Genomic DNA, 17,976 nt, shown 5'->3' on the forward strand with positions numbered 1-17,976 from the left:
TCTGGCCAGACCTAGTCGAGAGGCTGAGGGTGGAGGCATGAATGGAGAATGCCCTGTTCGTGGATTTCATGTGGAAAATGCTGCTGTTTGCAGGGGCAGGAGGAGGAAATAAAGAGGAATTGTTAAAGGAAATGGCAAATGTCTCTTGCTGGGTTGATAAACACCCTGGAGGATCTCAGAGGTGCTGAGGGCTGGGGTGGAGGGGTCAGCAAGGAGCTGAATTCTGCTTTTAAGGTGTCTGGGCTGGCTCACGGGCACGGACACAGTGATTTAACTGGAGCTGTCCCAGGGCAATGAGTGAGTTTGTGCCACTTCCCAGCAGGGTTGTTCTGAGCAGCCTCAGAAGCTCAGTTTGTGAGATGGACAGAGCAGATCTGTGATTTAAAGCCCACCACTGAAGCCCATCAGCTGAGCCTGCTCACACGCAAGCCTTTGGTGCTGCCCTTCCAAAGCAAGGATGGAGCTGAGTCCAGGCTCAGCATGGACTGTGTGTCACGGCTCTGATGGGCCAGGAGCACCCACAGCCACCAGGAGTGACTGACCTGGCAGCTGGGAGGGCACCCAGCCATCAAAGGGCACCTGTGGGACAAAAGGGCACCCACAGAGACACCCCACAGTGCCCATCTTCTCCAGCAGTGGGGCCTGGTGTAGCCCCACTTCTCACCCACATGAAGCAGTTGCAAACAAGGGCTGGGAATTCTCCAAGCTGGTGGTGACTCCGGTGACATCGGAGTCCAAGGGATGAGCTTGCTGAATGTGTAAGCAGTGGGTTGAGCACCTTCAGGAGGTGCTTCCTTGTCTTTCTGCCTGCTTTCAGAATTAAATTCATCTGGACTTTAATAAGATTTGGTAAAACATGGTCACTTTTGTGAGCAAAACTGTGTATAGTTGTAAGACAAAACTGGTGTGTGATAAATCCTATGAGGATGAGGATTTGATTCCTTAAGGATGAAATGGAAAGGGAGATGCCATGTGAAATATCCTGCTTTGGCTGGCTGTGTCAGGTCTCTATCAAGCATCCACAAGACTTGTCCCCTTTCAGAGCTGCATCTGTGTGTGCAGTGGGTGTGGGGCTGGACTTGGGAAAATGCAGATGGGAAACTGAGAATGGCAAAAATGCCATTTGTGCAACACAGGGATATCAGGCAGTGCTCCAGTGGAGCTTAGTTGTCCTTATTGGACAGATAAATAGCTGTACTTGCTGAGTGGTTTTTCTTTTTTCCTTCATGGCAGCAAAAGATGTGGCAGCAAGAGCAGCAAAAAGAAGGATGGTATTTTTAGCTAAAAACACCTTTCCCAGCTTGTCAGTGCCAGCAGAAAAACCTACTGCACAGCTTGGGTTGAGCTGGTGGTCCAGCAAGTGCCAGTATTTTGTCTTCTGGCAGGACATACTTGTGAGAGGATAACCCCCAGGGTCTCAAGCAGTGGCATGAGGGCTTTGCAGTGGGTTTGCTTCAGAAAACTGCAGGTGGGACTCTGCTTCTCGGGAGCCTCAGCTTTGCTGCTTTCACAATGCCATTGTCTTTTTGCCAAGTCTGCTGTGCCTTGTAGGAACAGGGTCATAGAGAAATGGTGTCCTGCAGATTGCATTGATAAGCCAAAGGGATGCTGACAGGTACAGTCCTACTGTGCCTTCCTTTATTCCACATCTCCAGAAATAACGTGCAAGTATTTCTGGCTCCCGCCAGTTTTGGGCTGACTCCACTGTTAAGCAGGAGCTGGCAGCCCCAGGACAGTCCATGGAATGTGACACAGAGGTTCCCCAGAAGCTGATGGCCACCTCCTGGTGATGCCAGTGAAGGCAGAGTTAAGCCAACAGTGGAAGATTGTGAGAACGCCACGATTTAAAATGGGTCATTGTGCTCCCAAGATTGCTGCTGTAAATGCAGCCACAGACGTGTGTGGAGCGTGCGCGCCTGACTTCGCTCCTGAAATTTGGAGTCTGCAGGAGCTGCAAGGGGCTTGCCGTCTGGGTTTCAGCTAATATCAAGGAGCAGTGATGGCTCACAGCTTTTTTGTTAATCCCCATCAGGCTGGGAGGTGTTGTATTAATTTCTTTCCAGATGCAAAGCTGGCTGTTTTTCCCTGGAGAGCACGCTGCTGTTCCGCACGGGAGCGGTGCCTTCTGTCCTCCCAGAAGAGAAGCCAGAGTGCAGAGCAGCAGCGTCGCTCTTCTCCACAGACTCCATTCTCCAGCGAGCTGATCTGGGATCTTTCTTTGAAGAAGCAATTCCACAGCATCAGATGGCAATGGATACTATGTAGGGGATGAGGTAGGGAGGTTCTCTTTTGCCTGATCTCTGTTCTGATTTCCAGGGGATTATAAAGGATCCCAACTTGTTGGGTTTGCATATAGGCAAATCCTAACGAGGGTAAGGGTTCTCTGCCTGGTAAACTTGCCCTGCTGCTCCAAATGCTGGATTTCAGGCAAGAATTATCTGTGCTTAAGGTAGGGCTCAGCCTCTTATGTAATTACATTCCTCCTCTCCTTCAAGCCTAAAGCTGTACAGGAATTGTAAAGACTAAAAAACCCATGTGTTGATGGTGGTTTAGGTTATAGCTCTCCACAAGGCTGTTTAAAGCCATAAACATTAAAAGCTGTTTTAGAATGAAATATGAAGTGACTTGTGAGAGCACAGCCATTACAATGTGCGCCGACCACCAGATGAGGCACCTGGGACACCGAGCTGGGATCCCCTTGCCATTGGAAGGTTGAATTGTGTCAGTGCAGCCACAGGAGGACTGAGGTGGCATGCTGAATGTAGCTCCTGTGTGTGGGTGTTGGGATTGCTCAGGAGAGAGTGTATTCCATAGGATCCATGATAAAGCTGGATCTGGAGGGGCGGGTCCCTACCCTGGGACAGGGGCCAGCCTGCTGGATAAGGTGTCAAGACATACAGGATGTACACCTGCCAAGGTAAAAATTAATCTGCATGTAATATTCCTGTCACAGGTGAGACTGGGATTGTGCCAAGGTACAAAAATAGCCTCACTGGGTGCTGCTGGTGCAATTCTTCCCATCACAAATTCCAGGCTGCCTAGGATGGTGGGGCCAAGCTACACACTGCTGCTTCTTCTTAGACTTAGATTTTCATTTTCTGATGCTGAAGCTGAGCTGTGCACAGCTTCACCCTCTGAGCACTGTTCAGCAGTAGGGAATCTTTGATTGTTCATTCATTTGGAGAAGGGTGGGGGAAGAAAAGGTAGGGCATCATTTTAGCTGCACTTGTTGCCTTTAAAAACCTCTGCTAAACACAAGGACTTTGGAAAGATGATCCCAAGAACAAACAGACTTTGTGTCTTTAACAGGAATAGAGGCAAATTTGCTGGAGTGGAGGAAGAGCTATAGTTTATCTTCAGAAATGGTGGGGAGGAGCTTAAAAATACAGTCGTCATGTGAAGAAATTTGTGGGAAAAGCTAATTCAGGATGAAAATATAATTGCAAAAGAAAAGAAAGGAGGGAGGAAAATGTGTTTTTTATGACACACATTCATTCAGGACACACGGGCTGGCAAGGCAGCTATCCCTAGGGGTAAAACATCCAAGTCCCTCAAAACTTGGCAGATTTAACACCAAAAGCAAGAGAACTGGGTTTGGGCCTCATCATGCCTGGTAAATGCTGTCTTATGGATTTAGGTGGCTGTGTTAATCCCTCGTGTTTGGCCTGGGGACAGTGCTCATGGTGGGTTTCCATCCATGTAAGCTATGAGAAGGGAGCTCTAATAATACAGGTATGATCCACTCCTGAGGATTCCAAGGAACTGTTTTCCCAAGGCTGAGGGAAACTGGGTGAAACTGGTTGGGTGTTAAAACATTCTCAAGAAAATGAGTAGAACTGGGAGCTCTTTGAGCAGAGGCCAAGAAAGCTGAGATTTCAGAGCCATGAATATGGACAAGGTTTATCACTTGGCTGTCCTGTCTTGGTAGCGCTGAAAGCCACAACTGGAAGCGATAAGAAGATCAACAAATTTACTAAAGAGAAACATAGGTAGCAATCCATGTACATCTGGAATTATGTTGTGTAGACAACAAGGATGAAGACATCTGGAGGGAAATCACCTATCAAGTAGAGCTCAAGTACAGAATTACAGGGCGTTACAAACATATTAGCTAAGAGAAATACGGTAATGAGGCAAAGAGTGGAATAACCATGTGGCAATCATCCTTTATAATGACCCAGAAGACACTAACTGCTCAGTAACCACTATTACCTTGCTTTTGGAAAAGAAAGTGTGATGGACAACTGCTGTCCTGTGACAAGGAAACATGGAGGGTCTGGAGAAGAGAAGGCTTCAGGGAGACCTTATAGCAACCTTCAGGTGTCTAAAGGTGCTTACAGGAGAGCTGGGGAGGGACTTTTCACTAGGGCAGAGAGTGAGAGGAAAAGGGGAATGGCCTTAAAAGCTGAAACAGGGTAGGTTTAGATTAGATATTAGGAAGAAATTCTTTCTTGTGAGGGTGGGGAGGCTCTGGCCCAGGTTTCCCAGAGGAGCTGTGGTGCTTCCATCCCTGGAAGTGCTCAAGGCCAGGTTGGATGCGGCTTGATGCAACCTGGTCTCATGGAAGGTGTCCCTGCCCATGACAGGGGTGGAATGACATGAACTTCAAGGACCTTTCCAACCACAACCATTCTATGGTTCTAGGTTAAAGCAATGTATATTAGGCTCCAATTCCAAATCAGCCAACTTGGGAGCTTTAATGTCACAGTTCAGAGCAGGTTTGCTCAGGTGCTGTCTGGTGTTCACATCTCAGCTTCTCCTTAGGCTGTGCCCCAGTGCTCAGTGGGATGATGTCCTCTGCTCTAGCTGCAGAGGGGAGTGTTGGAAGGTCTCCTTTGTGCCTCACATACAGGTGAAGGAGTGTTCAACAAAGCCAGTGCTGGCAGGAGGTCACTGCTCCATGAGGTATTTCTGTGAGATCATTGTCACCAGCAGCCTGAGGTGAAAATGCTCATAAAATCAGCAAGAGACAGAGACTGCTGGGGTTTCAAGGGTCAGTGGGGAAAAAGAAGCTAGAGTGGGTACTTGGTGTGGCTTGGCACACTGGCCCATTGAAAACAAAATGAAGCTTCACCACAGAGACTGAGGCTGTAGAAAAGCAAAATAATTCCTCTTGGTGACTCCGTCTGGCAGAGCAGGGACTTGATAAGACCTGCAGTAGAAACACAGATTTTCCATGTGAAGCCCAGTGCCTGAAAGCAGCTCTTGGGAGTTAAAAGGCTGGGAATGGGTGGCAGTAGGGATTTTGCCTCTGTATTTTCCTCTGTCCACAAGAGACAATGGAATAGCGCCTGGTTTTTGTGTTCTTAGCTTAAGGAGGATATTGCAAAATGGGATAGCCACAGATATGATCCTGAGCTGGAGAAAATGCCATACAGCAAGGAATGGAAAAAAAAAAAACCAACCAAACTTGATCTGTTTAGCTTATCAAAAAAGAAAATTGAGGGATAACTTGATTACAGAGTGTGAGTACTTCCATGGGAGAAAATACCAGTTGCTGAAGGGCTTTTTAATCTAGAGGAGAAAACAAGAGTAAGAAACAATGGCTGGACAGTGAAGCCAGATATTTCACTTCAGAGCAGGCAGACATTGTTAACAATGAGGGTGATTAACCACTGGGAGAGGATCCCAAGGGGGCTGATACCTCGTTCATTTCTTGATGTCCACACACCAGGCGGGAGCGCGTCTCTGGAGGACACGCTTTGCTCACCAGTGCGGAACTGGATTTGATTCGTGGGTAACTGGATCAAATGTGCTACCCAGTGCCCTGTAACTTCTGGCCCCTTTGGGCCTTTGAAGCCCTTAGCTGCTTCTGGGAATGATTTGGCACTTCTCTGGGGCTTTCCAGCTGGGGATCCTGATGGACTTTTGAGGCGATGTCAGCATGGGCAGCCCGGCAGAAGGGGACCGGGCTGAGTCACTCATCACCTGTTGGACTGTGGAAAGGGCCTGATTAATCCCCAAGCAGGTGAGATGTGGGCTTAACCAACCACCTAGAGCTCCAAGAGATAGAGGACAGAGACAAGAAGTGCAGGTAAGGGCTCTCCAGCTATTCCTAACTTTTGGAAAGACTTTCTGGGACAGCAAAGAGCTGGGTGCAAGGGCAGGTGAAGTCACTCTGATTTATGGTGGGAACAACAATAGGAAGAGAAAGGCCAACTTAACCCCTCTGCAGGATGAAAGCAAAATGAAAATGGTTGGCAAACCTCTGCCCTTCTCTTTAGACTCCACTGCCTCTCTCATATCACTGTCTGAACCTCAGCAACTGCCCAAGACACTCATTTCTGTGATGCTCAGAAGCTGTTCAGAACTTTACTTTCAGTCAGAGACAGAACCAGCAAGTGGAAAACCACCTCTGGACTTCATGTGTCCAAGACACTCCTGGGTGAGCTTCTCCTGTCCCGTAGCCCTCCTTCCCTCACCCTCCCACTGCAACCCAGGGCATCTCTTCAGCCAACTGGGAGCAGTGAGCAAACGGTTAAAGTTTTGCTTCTCCACCCAGTGGTGGGTGTTGTCTGTGTCAGAAACAATATAAGAACAGTCGGAAGTTGCAGCTGGCAAGTAACATTTGGAGTAGCAGTCGTGGGGCATATAGATCTGGTGTGGACTGTCTTTTCCTGAGACTGTAAACACTTGTGCAGAATGTCCGAGAGCAAGAAAAAAGGGAAAGGAAAGAGCAAAAAGAACAAAGAAGGGAAAAAGGGGGAAAGAGAACCTGACCCAGGAAAAGGTACTTCCCATTTTTAACAAATTTTACTTAAAGGAAGAAGAGACAAGCCAGCAGGAAAGTACTTGTGGGTTGCATGAGGGTGCAAATGCCAGGGACTGTTTGCCAGGCGAGTGTGCAAATCTCTGCATCTCATTCATATTTCATGCGGTTATAGCTCTGCTTTTGTTACAGGTCTGCTTTCTTCTTCATCTTCTCTCTTTTTCTTCTTTCCCTCTTTTTTTTTTTTTTTTTTTTTTTTTTTTTTTAAATACCTAAAGCCCCAGCACTTCAGGGCACTATGCTCTTTCATGAACAGCAGCACTCAGCTCCTGTCATGGTGATAGGGGAAGTGAGGGGGTTTATGCTGATTCTCTGGGGGTTCTGCTGTGTGGTGATTTGCTGTTTAGTTGGTTATTTTATTGCTTTTTCCTGAGGTAAATATCAAAAGTTTTAATTTTGGAGGATCACAGGTACTGTTCCTTGAGACAGACCAGTTCTCACAGATCAAATTTTAGTTATAGCCTTGGTTTTTGAGGTAACTGCAATGACCTGTAGTGAAAGACATGTGGGCTCTGCTGATATGCTGATATTCCTGAAATCAGGCTGTTCTTCAGAGATCTGACTGCTCCTTGCTGACTGGGTAAGGCAATATTTATGATATTGCCAGGATTAAACGTTTTAATGGATACAGTTTGATTCCTGAGTACATGGGTAGCGCAAGAACTGTCTTGGAAAGATACAGAAGGTTTGGTGGTAATGCAGCCCAGTGTAATTCCTTTCTCTCTCATGGTATCAGGGAGGGATTATCCTGGGCTGTTTCTTATCTGTGGTTTATCTGGCAATGCATTTGGAGAGAGCAGCAACCGTGTCAGGCTTTGTGTTTTATCAGTGTTAAGAGAGGCTAAAAGCTGGCCCAGGTCCTGTCCTGAGCCTGTCAGTTCAGCTCCTCGCTTGCCTGGCTGCAGTTCTGCTCTTGTGCTGCTGCGGTGACATGAGTGACCGCTCTTGACCTGAGCAGGTTTGTTCTGCCTTTGCACTGCCACCACTGGTGGCAGGATTTGCCCCTTCCCTTTTTCATCCCTTTACCCTGGGCATGGAGACCCTGCTGTGCCCCGAGCAGGGGCTCCTCCACCAGCTCTGCCCCAAGCTGCTGGGGTGGCAGTGGGTGCTGGTGACATCGGAACAGAGCTGATGTTGCTGTGGGATCTGGGAGGAGGCTTTTGGGAAAGCTTCAAGACAAGGAGCTTGGAATTACCAGGGAGAAGTAACAGCTGCTTGGAGATGACAGGCTCTGCCCTGGGAGCTCAGGAGGGTGCAGAGGTTGGGGGCTGTCTCAAGCTATCACCAGCATCACCCTGCCCCTGCCTCCGAAATACAGAGGGCACAGGGCAGTACCTGCATCGTGGGCATCTCCTTTGCTGGGAGCAGGAGGGGCTGGTGCACTGGGAGACACTGGCTCGGGCACAACGGGGACATGGGGCACACTGGGACTGCCCCGGGAGCAGCCACCTGCTTTGAGAAGGGCCAGGTGTGAGCAAGGCTCAGTTCTGTAGTACCACATCAAAGCCCTGTGGTAGTTCACTGCCCTGGAGAGAAAAAGGAAAGACCCTTTACCTGTCGTTACTCCCACTGACAACCAAGTCTTCTGCTGAGATGCATTGTCAGCTGTTTCATCACATATAAATCCCACAACTGGCACCTTGGTCAGAGTGCAAACCCCCCTTCTCCCTACTAATGGATCCAGAGTAGAACTGGGGATGATTGCATTGATCAGGTGGTGGAGTCACCATCCCTGGAGGTGTTCAAGAAAGCACTGGATGTGGCACTCAGTGCTCTGGTCTGGTTGAAAAGGTGGTGATTAGTCAAAGGTTGGACTTGTTGATCTTAGAGGTATTTTCCAACCTAAATGATTCTATGAGTCTATGATTCTATTATCCTGTCTGTATCTTAAGCAGAGAATTTAAAGGTTCTGTATTTGGGTTGCACAGCATCCTTTCGTTTGCATGGATTGTTGAGTGGATTGTTTAGATCCAGGTTGCTCATTTGCCCTGTGTTGCTGCCCTCTCTTTGCTCTGTGGGTCCATTAGAAGAAGACACTTGGTTGTCCGTGGTGTCCCTGAATCAAACCCCACTTGGGGTTGGGCTGGTTGGGTCCAATGGAACCTGAGATCACCTTTTCACATCATGGGTCACCTTTGCTATGTGGTCTAAGGGACACCCAAGCAATGGCTCCCCAAAAGAACCTTTAGGAGTGAGGAGTTCCTCCTCCAACCACTTCTGAGTGGAGGTCCCAGTCCAGGCACACAGACCCTCACTCTGGGCAGCAGATCATCCTGTGGACCATTTCTTCAGCCTGAGGCTGGACCCCAGACTGCTCTCCAGCATGCCCAGGCTGATGCAAAAACCCAGCCCTGGCACACACCAGGACCCTGGCTGGGCACCGTCAGGGGGATTTGTGTTCTGTTTTCCTAGGCTGTAGAATTTCCCTGCAAATGGGACGTGCTGACCCTGCTGAAACCAGGAGGCAGAAGAGGCATCTACACAAATCTCATGCAGTCTCTACAGATATCAGGACAGGAACACTCATTTGATTGTCTGTGCAGGGGAAAGTGAGGGAATGATGGCAGCGTGCAAAGCCTTCATCCTTCACACTGCATCCCTGAGCAGCCTCTGCTGAGGGTCAGACTTTGATCCCTCTGACATTCTGATAGTCTTGATCTACCCTTGTGCACTTAGGAGTCTGCATGGAAAATTACACTGTGACACCCCTTTGGGGTGTGCTCTGTAGAGCCCCAGAACAGCTCTGGCATGGCCAAGACTCCCCTGGACTTCCAGAGCTGATGTCCCAGCCCTGCCAGCTGCTCTGGGGGAATTGCCCCAGGTAAAGCTCTTCACTGCCAGTGAACCAGAGCAGCAGAACAACCTCTGGAAGGAAGAGAGTGCTGAAACCGTAGTTTCAAGAAAGAGCATCCTTGTGCCATGGGGTGTGCTAGATTTCCCATGAGGTCTCTAAAGCTCAGGGGAAGAGAGGATTTGTCTTCCACTGTGGCTTTTAACACAATTGTTTTGGCTTCTGTGAATGTGTAAAAGAGGATTGCTGATCTCATGTGAAGGGCTAGCTTTGTTCTGAGGACAAGGACTATCTTTAACCTAAACTCACATTTTCATGCCTCTAGCAATGCAGCTGTCCTAAGTGAATGCCTTGGCTACAGCTTTAGCCAGTGGAAGAGCCTGTGAAGGCCTCCAGAGGGAGATGGTGTCCACCTATGAAAACAGACCATCAGGATCCCTCTTTTTAGACGTCTGTGGCACGCATTGAAAAATAGACGGCTTGTGTCCCACCCAGCACACGTGGAAGGCACACGCTGCAGGGACTATGTGAGCTGTGGGATGTAGGAACAGACCTACAAATTAATATGAAATGCTCCCACAAAGTTCACGTCTGGGAGAGAAGTCCCTCGCTGCAAGAGGAGATGTATTTTATCATGTACTGTGCATGGCATGGGGCAATCAAAGTCATGACATTGAGACAAGAACATGAGTGTAAAAGCAGCTGCCCTGGCACATTCTGAAAGATTTGGGGTAGACTTTGGGGAGGTGGGACAAACGGACCAAGACCCATGCCAATGTTCACTGCAGAGCTGAGCAGAGCCAGAGCTGTGGCAGGGGATTGGGATGAGAAGAAAAAAGGGCTGGAGGAAGCCTTGCTAGCGAGATAAATGGGTTGAAAAGGGTCTGCATTTCATCTGTACTTTCGTGAGGTCACCTGGGGAGAAAAGACCAGAGAAATGTAAAGCATTTGGTTGGTTAAATTCCCCAGCAATTCCAGGCATTTTCTCTTATTTTTATTTGGTGTTGAGGAAAATACTGCGTGTGCTTCAGCTTTTTGTTTTTTATCAGAGCTAATAAGCTGGCAGCACAGGCACTGTGCTTTCTCTTGAACTGCCCATGGCAATTGCTAATGCTGGAAAACTACTCAGAGAGCAGGTGAAGAGTCTCTGCAGAGAGTATCTCATGTTTCAGTAGGAACTGGCTTGACCTCAGCTCCCAGATGAGTCAGGAATTGGTAGAAAGGTTGTGCAGAAGGGTATTGCAATTGAAACTCCCAAAGCTTGAAGGGGAAGGTGTCCCCTGGGCACGAGCCAGCAGTGGGACTGTAGCAGAAGCAGGTGCACATTGCCCAGGTCCATGAGCCCGGGTGCTTTAGAGTGCTGCCACGTTACCACAGGGTTGGGGGAGGGAGGATGGGGAATGTGGAACCCCCCTGCAGATGCTGAGTGCAGCCTCAGAGATACTCAACAGCAGCACAGGCACAGCAGCTCCTTCATAGCCAGCCAAGGCACCTCTGTGTGGGCTGTGTCCACCCTGCAGAGTGAACACACTCCTGATTTGTTCTCAGTTTTCTTTCTCAAGAAAGACTTCAGTTCTGAGGAGCTGGTAGAAATATTAGCCAAAAAGGTTTGTTTACAAGAGGAAAAACCCATGGCGGATATCCTACAGTAGCAGTTCTGTTTTCTATAAACACCCAGGCACACAAGGTACCAGATGTCAGCTGTGCTCCAGAATCTGTCCACATGTGTGTTTCCATGGGCTCAGTCCATGGGCTGGTGCTCCATGTGGCTCAGAGCACAGATGGGGACAGTTACCACGCATTGTGGAACGTGCAGGGACTTGCTCAGCTTTGGGAATGGAGGGGGTCTGACTCACAAGCTCCAGTGATTCATGCTGGGGTAAAGGAAGAGGTAAATCCCAGCTCCTTTCTGGTCTTCCCTGGAGCCCTGCTGAAGGAGGGATTGAACAGAGCATGCAGCCGTGTTCCTCTGCTGTCCATGGCTCGTAGTCTCTGGTGTTAATACAAACAGGAGTTACAGGAGAGGGACCCAGCAGGGTTGAGGGATAATCCATCTCTCCACTCAGGCAGACTACAGGGCTGGGAATGCCTGGCAGAGGGGCAGGATGCAGCAGAACAGTACATTAGTAAGTAATCCCACTATGGATCCAAAAGCTGGTGAGTCAGAGCCCTGGGCATTCCATTTTCAATCCCTTTTTGGAGGTGTAAGTAACCTGGGAAAGGCAGTCTCTGGAAAGAGGAGGAACATCTGGAGAAGGGCTGAGCACAGCCTGGCTGCCGACCTTGGAGGTCATGTGCTCAGCTCATTCTCCTGCCTCATTAACGTGATGGGCTCCAGCTGCAACCTGGCTGAAGGAAAGCTGTGCTGCCACGAGCAGCCTGGCTCTGACATCCTTCCTCCTGCCTCTGCCCTGCCAGAGTCCTGCTCTGAGTGGTGCCCTGAGCCCAAGGCTTGGCTCAGGCTGAGCTCCAATGGAACTGCAGCTGAAAACTCCTGGGAGAAGGTGGGATGAGACTGTGGCAGGCTGTGCTGTGGCATAACTCCTGAGGCAGTGAAATGGGGGTAGAAGAGCCTCCTGTTCCTCTGACCCCTTCTCCTTTTGCCTCAGATTCCAATGAGTGCTTTCAGGTGCATGAGGGGGGATGTTCAGCCTGGGGGTTGTATGACCCTGTGCTTTTTCCTGTGCCTGAGAGTTCTGTTACAGCTCTTGGAATATGCACTGAGTGGAACTTTGGGTAACACACCTCCTGCTTGGCTGTGCTTGTTTCCTTCTGGCAGCAAAGCTCCATTAAAAAACACTGTGTCTCTTGAAGAGAACTTGAAGAAATCAAGTTCAAGATAAGCTTGAGAGATGCTCATGCCTAGGATCCTAAATCCAGGCTGTTTCCTTTGGCTGAGAAGTCACAAGACTGAAATCCCAGTAAAGGCTGGATGTTTGTGCTAGAAGCAGCGTTCAGAGCAGAGGCTGTGAGATAACCTGGAGCTTTCCTTTGGGAAAGCTGCGCCTGTGTCACTGAGGATGAGAGCACTCGGAGCCTCCCAGCACTCCTGGCTCAGCCAGACCCCCCTGGGGCTGTGCGGAGCTCCTTGCCCTGGCTCCTGTCAGTGTGTGCTGTCCTGGGGCTGGTCAGGGACGTGCTGGCAGGGAAGGCACTTTGGGAGGGCGAAGGCCTCTCCAGCAGGGCTGGAGCTCGGACATGCATCACCTGCTGTGCTGACCTCCTGTCTGGGGCAGACAACAAAGTCACATGGCTGGGGAAGGGGACTCTGCCCAAGGGGGAAGCTCTCCCTGGACCCACAGGGGACTGACTGGGGCAAAACTGCCAGTTCCCTCCACATCCCATGGGAGTGTCAAGGCAAGGAGAGGTGTGTGTGGCCTCCAGGCTGGGTTCTGCTCCTGGCTCTGGTGCTGTGCCCAGGCAACAAGCGGTGTTTGAACCAATGTGACCTGGGATGGTCTCCTTTTCAACAAGGGCAGCGCTCCGTTCTTGCATTTTTGAGATGTTTCAAATTGTAACAACAAATACAAGAGATAATGGTAAAAATTAAACATTTTAGGTAATTAATAACTCTGGTAATTAGGCTTGGCAGACTCAGTCATCAGTTCTTATAATGGATTTTAGTTCAGGCGTGTCTGGAAGGCAAGAGCTCCTCAATAGGAGGGAGAGGTGCTTTGCAGAGGAGATCAATAACCACACAAGGCTGTCTTCCTGCAGCAATGGTGTGGTCAAACTTCTGAGGAGTCTGGTGGTCCTGGAGCTCTTCTACAGTATCCTTCATCCCTACTATCCCCTTAGATTCTTGACTACAAATAGAAGCCAGAGCCCAGTTTTTCTTGATAAAATTTTCATCCATGGTGAGGATGAGGAGGAGAAGGGAACCACATTTACTTTCCAAGTCTGATATTTGGCTGGCAGATCAGAAAAAGAAAGACAGCTACAAATGTGTGAGAGGGACAGAAAATGTGTTCTTTACCCTAGGTCTACACTACAGTCAGGTGCTTTAGTGTTTAGCTGGTTTATTTTTTTAAAAAAAGACACCCCAAAAATTTGAACCAGATTTCCCACATCATTGACCGATGTTTGGAAGGCCTTCAGAGAAACTCCTTTTTGGTGTCAGAATTTGCACTTTTGCTTAATTTGAGGCTAAAATCAGGTTGATATCCATCCAGCAGGTTCTCAGCAGATGTTTCTCTGACCTATCTCCTCTGGCATTTTTGGTGGATGTGTGATATGTACCAGCTGAGCATCCAACCCTCTGGCTTTCAACAGTTGTTGATTTGAAGGCTGGGACTTTATTCCCCTCCAAAACTCTGTGTGTGTGCATGTGTACATATGTTTGTGCTCACATGAGTTTTTTCTTCCACTTTGAAGTCCATAGGGTTTTGCAAGAATTCCCTGGTTCCTGATGTGCTCCAGCCCTCTGGGGGTGTGGAGATGCAATTTTGGCTAGCACACTACTCTGGCAGAGCCTGTACTGACCCTGATGCTCCTTCTGTGTCTCTTGTACATCTCTTCCTCCACTGACAAAACTCCCATGCTCAGCATCTCCATCTCTGGTTCAAAGCACACCAAAAGAGCTCTTTGGTCCCTGCTCTTCCCCACCCATTGGCTTCACCCAAGTGCTCCTGGAGAGAAATCTCCTTGCTCTGGGGGCAGGCTGGTGTTATTCCAGCAGCAGGGCAGGTGTGGGTTTGTGGAGTCTCCTCAGAGCCCTGGTGTTGGCCACACTCCAGCTGTGAGGAGGCAGATCAGCCAAGGAGCTCAGGTGCCAGCAAGGAACAGGGAATGGATGCTCCTGGGAGACAACAGGCCAGGGAAGGGAGGCAAAGGTGCCCCCCTGAATCTGGCCACATCCCCCCTGCCTGCCCTGCATGGCTGCTCAGGTGCCTGTGTCCTGTGCCCGTTTCCCAGCTCAGGGGAGCGGGGCAGGGCTGGCAGAGAGGAATGTGGAGTTTGGGCCCGGTGGAGGGAGGGAATGAGGCTCTTTCAGCTGCTAGCACAGTCCTTGTGCACACAGGGTAACCAGCTTCAGCTGAGCCTGTGCAAACCTGCTGCTCTCTGCAGGAGAGAAACCTCAGCTGCACTGCAAAGCAAAAAAAATCTCACCTGCCCGACTTCCATTGCAGAGCTTGGAGGCAAGAGGAATTCTGGTGAGGAAAAAGGCTTGGGAGACACCCCAGAGCCCACAGCTGGGGGTACATTGCTCCTTTTTGGGGAGACAGCTGGCAGTGCCAGGCAGGGCTTCCTCAGCCTGCCCTGCTCCGTGGTGCCATCATGGATAGGCACAGCAGCTCCAGCTCCACGTCACAGCAGACCCCAGCACTGGCTCTGCCTTCTGCCATGAGCAGAACGAGCTGTGGGGCTTGTGACATGAATTTGACGCCTGAAAAGGGCTGAGTGTTAAAGTGGTTTGGATGCAGAGAGCCTGACTAACAGGTCCCTTGCTCACAGGATCGAGGGGTGGAGGGGCTGGAGCAGGGCAGGATGTCTTTCCCAGGCCAGGAGTCCCCTGATCACTGCCCCAGGCACAGTTCGTTTCCCTTGTAGAGATCTTTCGTGTTTCATCTGCTCATTCAGGCTTCTGCCTGAAGGGCAAGGACAAAGAATGCGATGAACTTCTTGGCATGGAAGTATATTTTGCTTCACATTTGTCAATAAATGAGATTAGGTTTCTGTATTTGTGCTGAGAGGCTGCGTGAGAGGCACGTTTAATGAATGCTAAAATAAACTCTCTGGATAGCTGTGGGGTAACAAACACAGCTAAAACTTGCATCTCAGGAGAGATCCTGACATTGCAGAGATGCCAGTTATATGACCAAGCAAAAACGAGTCAGCCCAAAGCTAAAATTACCCTGGATCTTTCATGAAATGACGACTTGGTACCAAAAGCAGCGTGTGTATGATAATGATCATGCTGCTTCTCTGCTTGAAAGAATGTTTCCAACTCAGTCCTGGGTTACCTCTCCCAGTTCTTTCAGGTCCAAAAACTCTTTATCCAGAATCTGAACCTTTTAACCTAAAAAGATAATCTCAGAAAGATGAGAGGCAGCATGCACTGCCTGTTCCTGGATGTCCTTCCCACTGCCCACCCTGATGAATTCTGACTCCCCCTCTTTCTGTCCAGCAGGGCCAGTGAGACCATGTAGGAATAAGGAAAGCTCTCTGCTGTCAGAAATAGATGCATGTGGATCCAGGGAAAGTCTTGGGTTTCAAGGTTTGAGATCCATGAAGAAACGTGGATGAATTTCAGGAGAGTCACCTTGGATCATAGAATCTTAGAATCACGGACTGGTTTGGGTTGGAAGGGACCTTAAAACTCTCCTCATCCCATCCCCTGCCATGGGCAGGGACACCTTCCACTATCCTGGGGTGCTCCAAGCCCTGTCTAACCTGGCCTTGGACACTTCCAGGGATGGGGCAGCCACAGCTTCTTTGAGCAACCTGTGCCAGGGCCTCCCCATCCTCACAGGGATGATTTTCTTCCTAACATCCAATGTAAACCTACTTTTTTTCCATTTTAAATCTATTTCCCTTTGTCCTATCAAATATCTTGGCAAATATGAAAATGCTAAAATCTGGAGGAATGGTTGCAGATGATGGTGAAATGAGCACTGGGGTTTCTTGTGGGAGGCTGGGGGAGAAGGGCAGTGCCACCCCCATGCTGTGGTGGCACTCAGGCAGCTCTGCAGCAGCCACCGAGGCTGAGGGTCTGACTCAGCTTTCCTGATTCACGGTTGTGCACTTCCAGCCAAGAGGGTAAAAAGGTTTGTTGGTAACCAAAGAAAAGCTGTCAAGTGAAAAATGCTCCTGTGGGCAGAAATCCTGGCTCTCTGTTGTGGGAAACAGGAGAAGGGGCACTGCTACAGGAACATGTCCTGAGGGGGTTTCTCTGTTGGATACCAGGGCTGGCAGAGCAGCAGCAGCAAAGGCACAGCACAACTTGGGGCTTGGTAGCCCCAGCACAGAGCCCTTCTGGCAAGTTTCTGGCTCTTCAGTGCTCCTCTCTCAGCTTGTTCCTTGAGGAGGGTGCTGTGCTGCTGGTCTGGCCTGCTGGTGATGGTGTAGGCACTGCAGACCTGCCCATGCCAAGTGACCTTGGCTCCCACAGACCTAAAGATTTAATTATTTCTGATAATACTTCTGGCTTTTCTCCTGGCATGCTCCCAGACTGCCCTCCTGAATCTGCAGATGAGAAGTGATGCTGCTCTTGTTGCTTGGGACTTTCCTAAGCTGCAATTCAGGAATTACTCCTTTTTGTGGTCAAGCCTTTCCATCCTACCTGAAGCTGGTGGACAGAAGGGAAAGCTGGAGTGGCAGAAATTGTACTGCAATGGAAATAGTTGACAACAGCTTTCAAAACCCCCTCTGTCCATGTAGTATGTATTTGGTTGGGTTTTTTTAATTATTAGGACTTCTGGAGAGGTTTCCTTGCCTATCCTATATTTAGAAAATGTGGGCAGGCCATGCCATTTTAAGAAGCAGCCTTGTGTTGGCAGGGCCATTGCTCATTTCATGTGTTGTAACATTTTTGTGTTGGTAATGTTTTGAGTCGCTGTTTGAGGGAGATTCTGTGAGTCACAGCCCTGGTTCTCTTGTGGGGTTAGGTAGGTGTCTTGTTCATTTTGGGGTCTTAGAAGGCAAGAAAGAAGCAGTTGTAATCTGAAGCACTGCCAGCAGTTTTGGTTTTATTGCCAGAGCTGTGATAATCTGGTATTTCCCGTAAAGCCCCAGGTGCTGTACTTGCTTTATTTTCTGTGACTCTCCAATTTCTCTTACCCTTTGTCATGGCAAGACAGAGACAGACGGCGTGTCCTATCTGGGCCCCAAACATTCACAATATCAAAGCTAATGGCATGCCCCAAACACATCTCTAGGTGTGTGGTTCAATATTACCATTTTCATGAAGCAGAAGAGGCCCAGTTCAAGATTTCCAAGTGAGCAGAGCTGCGTGTCTGGTGTCTGTCTGTCCCCTCCTCTCCTCCTTTCCCCTTCTTTTCTTCCTGGTCTTTTTTGCAGGTCAGAAGAGACACTGAGTGTCTTCTCTGGGGATGGAGAGCTCATTTCTCTGGGCCTGTCCCATCCCTCCTGCAGAGCAGCCACCTCGCTGCAATCCTGGGTCTGCCTCACAAGGGTTTGGGTGCTTCCCCCAGCAGCAGCAGCGTTTTTCTGCACTGGAGCCTCAGGGCTTGTCTGCACAGGGAGGCTCTTGCAAAACATGCTTGGCCTAGGGTGGGAATTTAAAGGGAAAGAACTGTTCTGCACCAGAGTCCTGCCTTACACCCTGTTATCCTGCAGGAAAGCACTGGTGTTTGTGACTGCTGCGCTTGGTGGAGCAGCTGCGCTGGACCTGGGCAGCCAAGGGCTCCTGTGGCCACTCTGCTCTGAGCTGGCCTGGGGTTAGCACTGCACAGGA

General features: G+C 49.5%; 1 protein-coding gene across 5 annotated transcripts in view; it reads left to right on the plus strand.

Annotated features, from left to right (window-relative positions):
* Positions 1-17,976, plus strand: part of NRG2 (neuregulin 2) — a 156,371-nt gene that overhangs the window by 65,005 nt on the left and 73,390 nt on the right. Inside the window, exon 1 of one of the 5 annotated variants that reach the window (XM_038149938.1) lies at positions 6,537-6,730. The exons of the other annotated variants lie outside the window; for them this stretch is intronic. Coding sequence (XP_038005866.1) covers positions 6,643-6,730 — 88 coding nt within the window. The 5' untranslated portion in view covers positions 6,537-6,642. Of the gene's footprint in view, positions 1-6,536; positions 6,731-17,976 lie in introns of those variants that run through there. 5 annotated transcript variants of the gene reach the window in all.

The sequence above is a fragment of the Motacilla alba genome, chromosome 13 (assembly GCF_015832195.1).
Source record: "Motacilla alba alba isolate MOTALB_02 chromosome 13, Motacilla_alba_V1.0_pri, whole genome shotgun sequence".
Taxonomy (NCBI): Eukaryota; Metazoa; Chordata; class Aves; order Passeriformes; family Motacillidae; genus Motacilla; species Motacilla alba.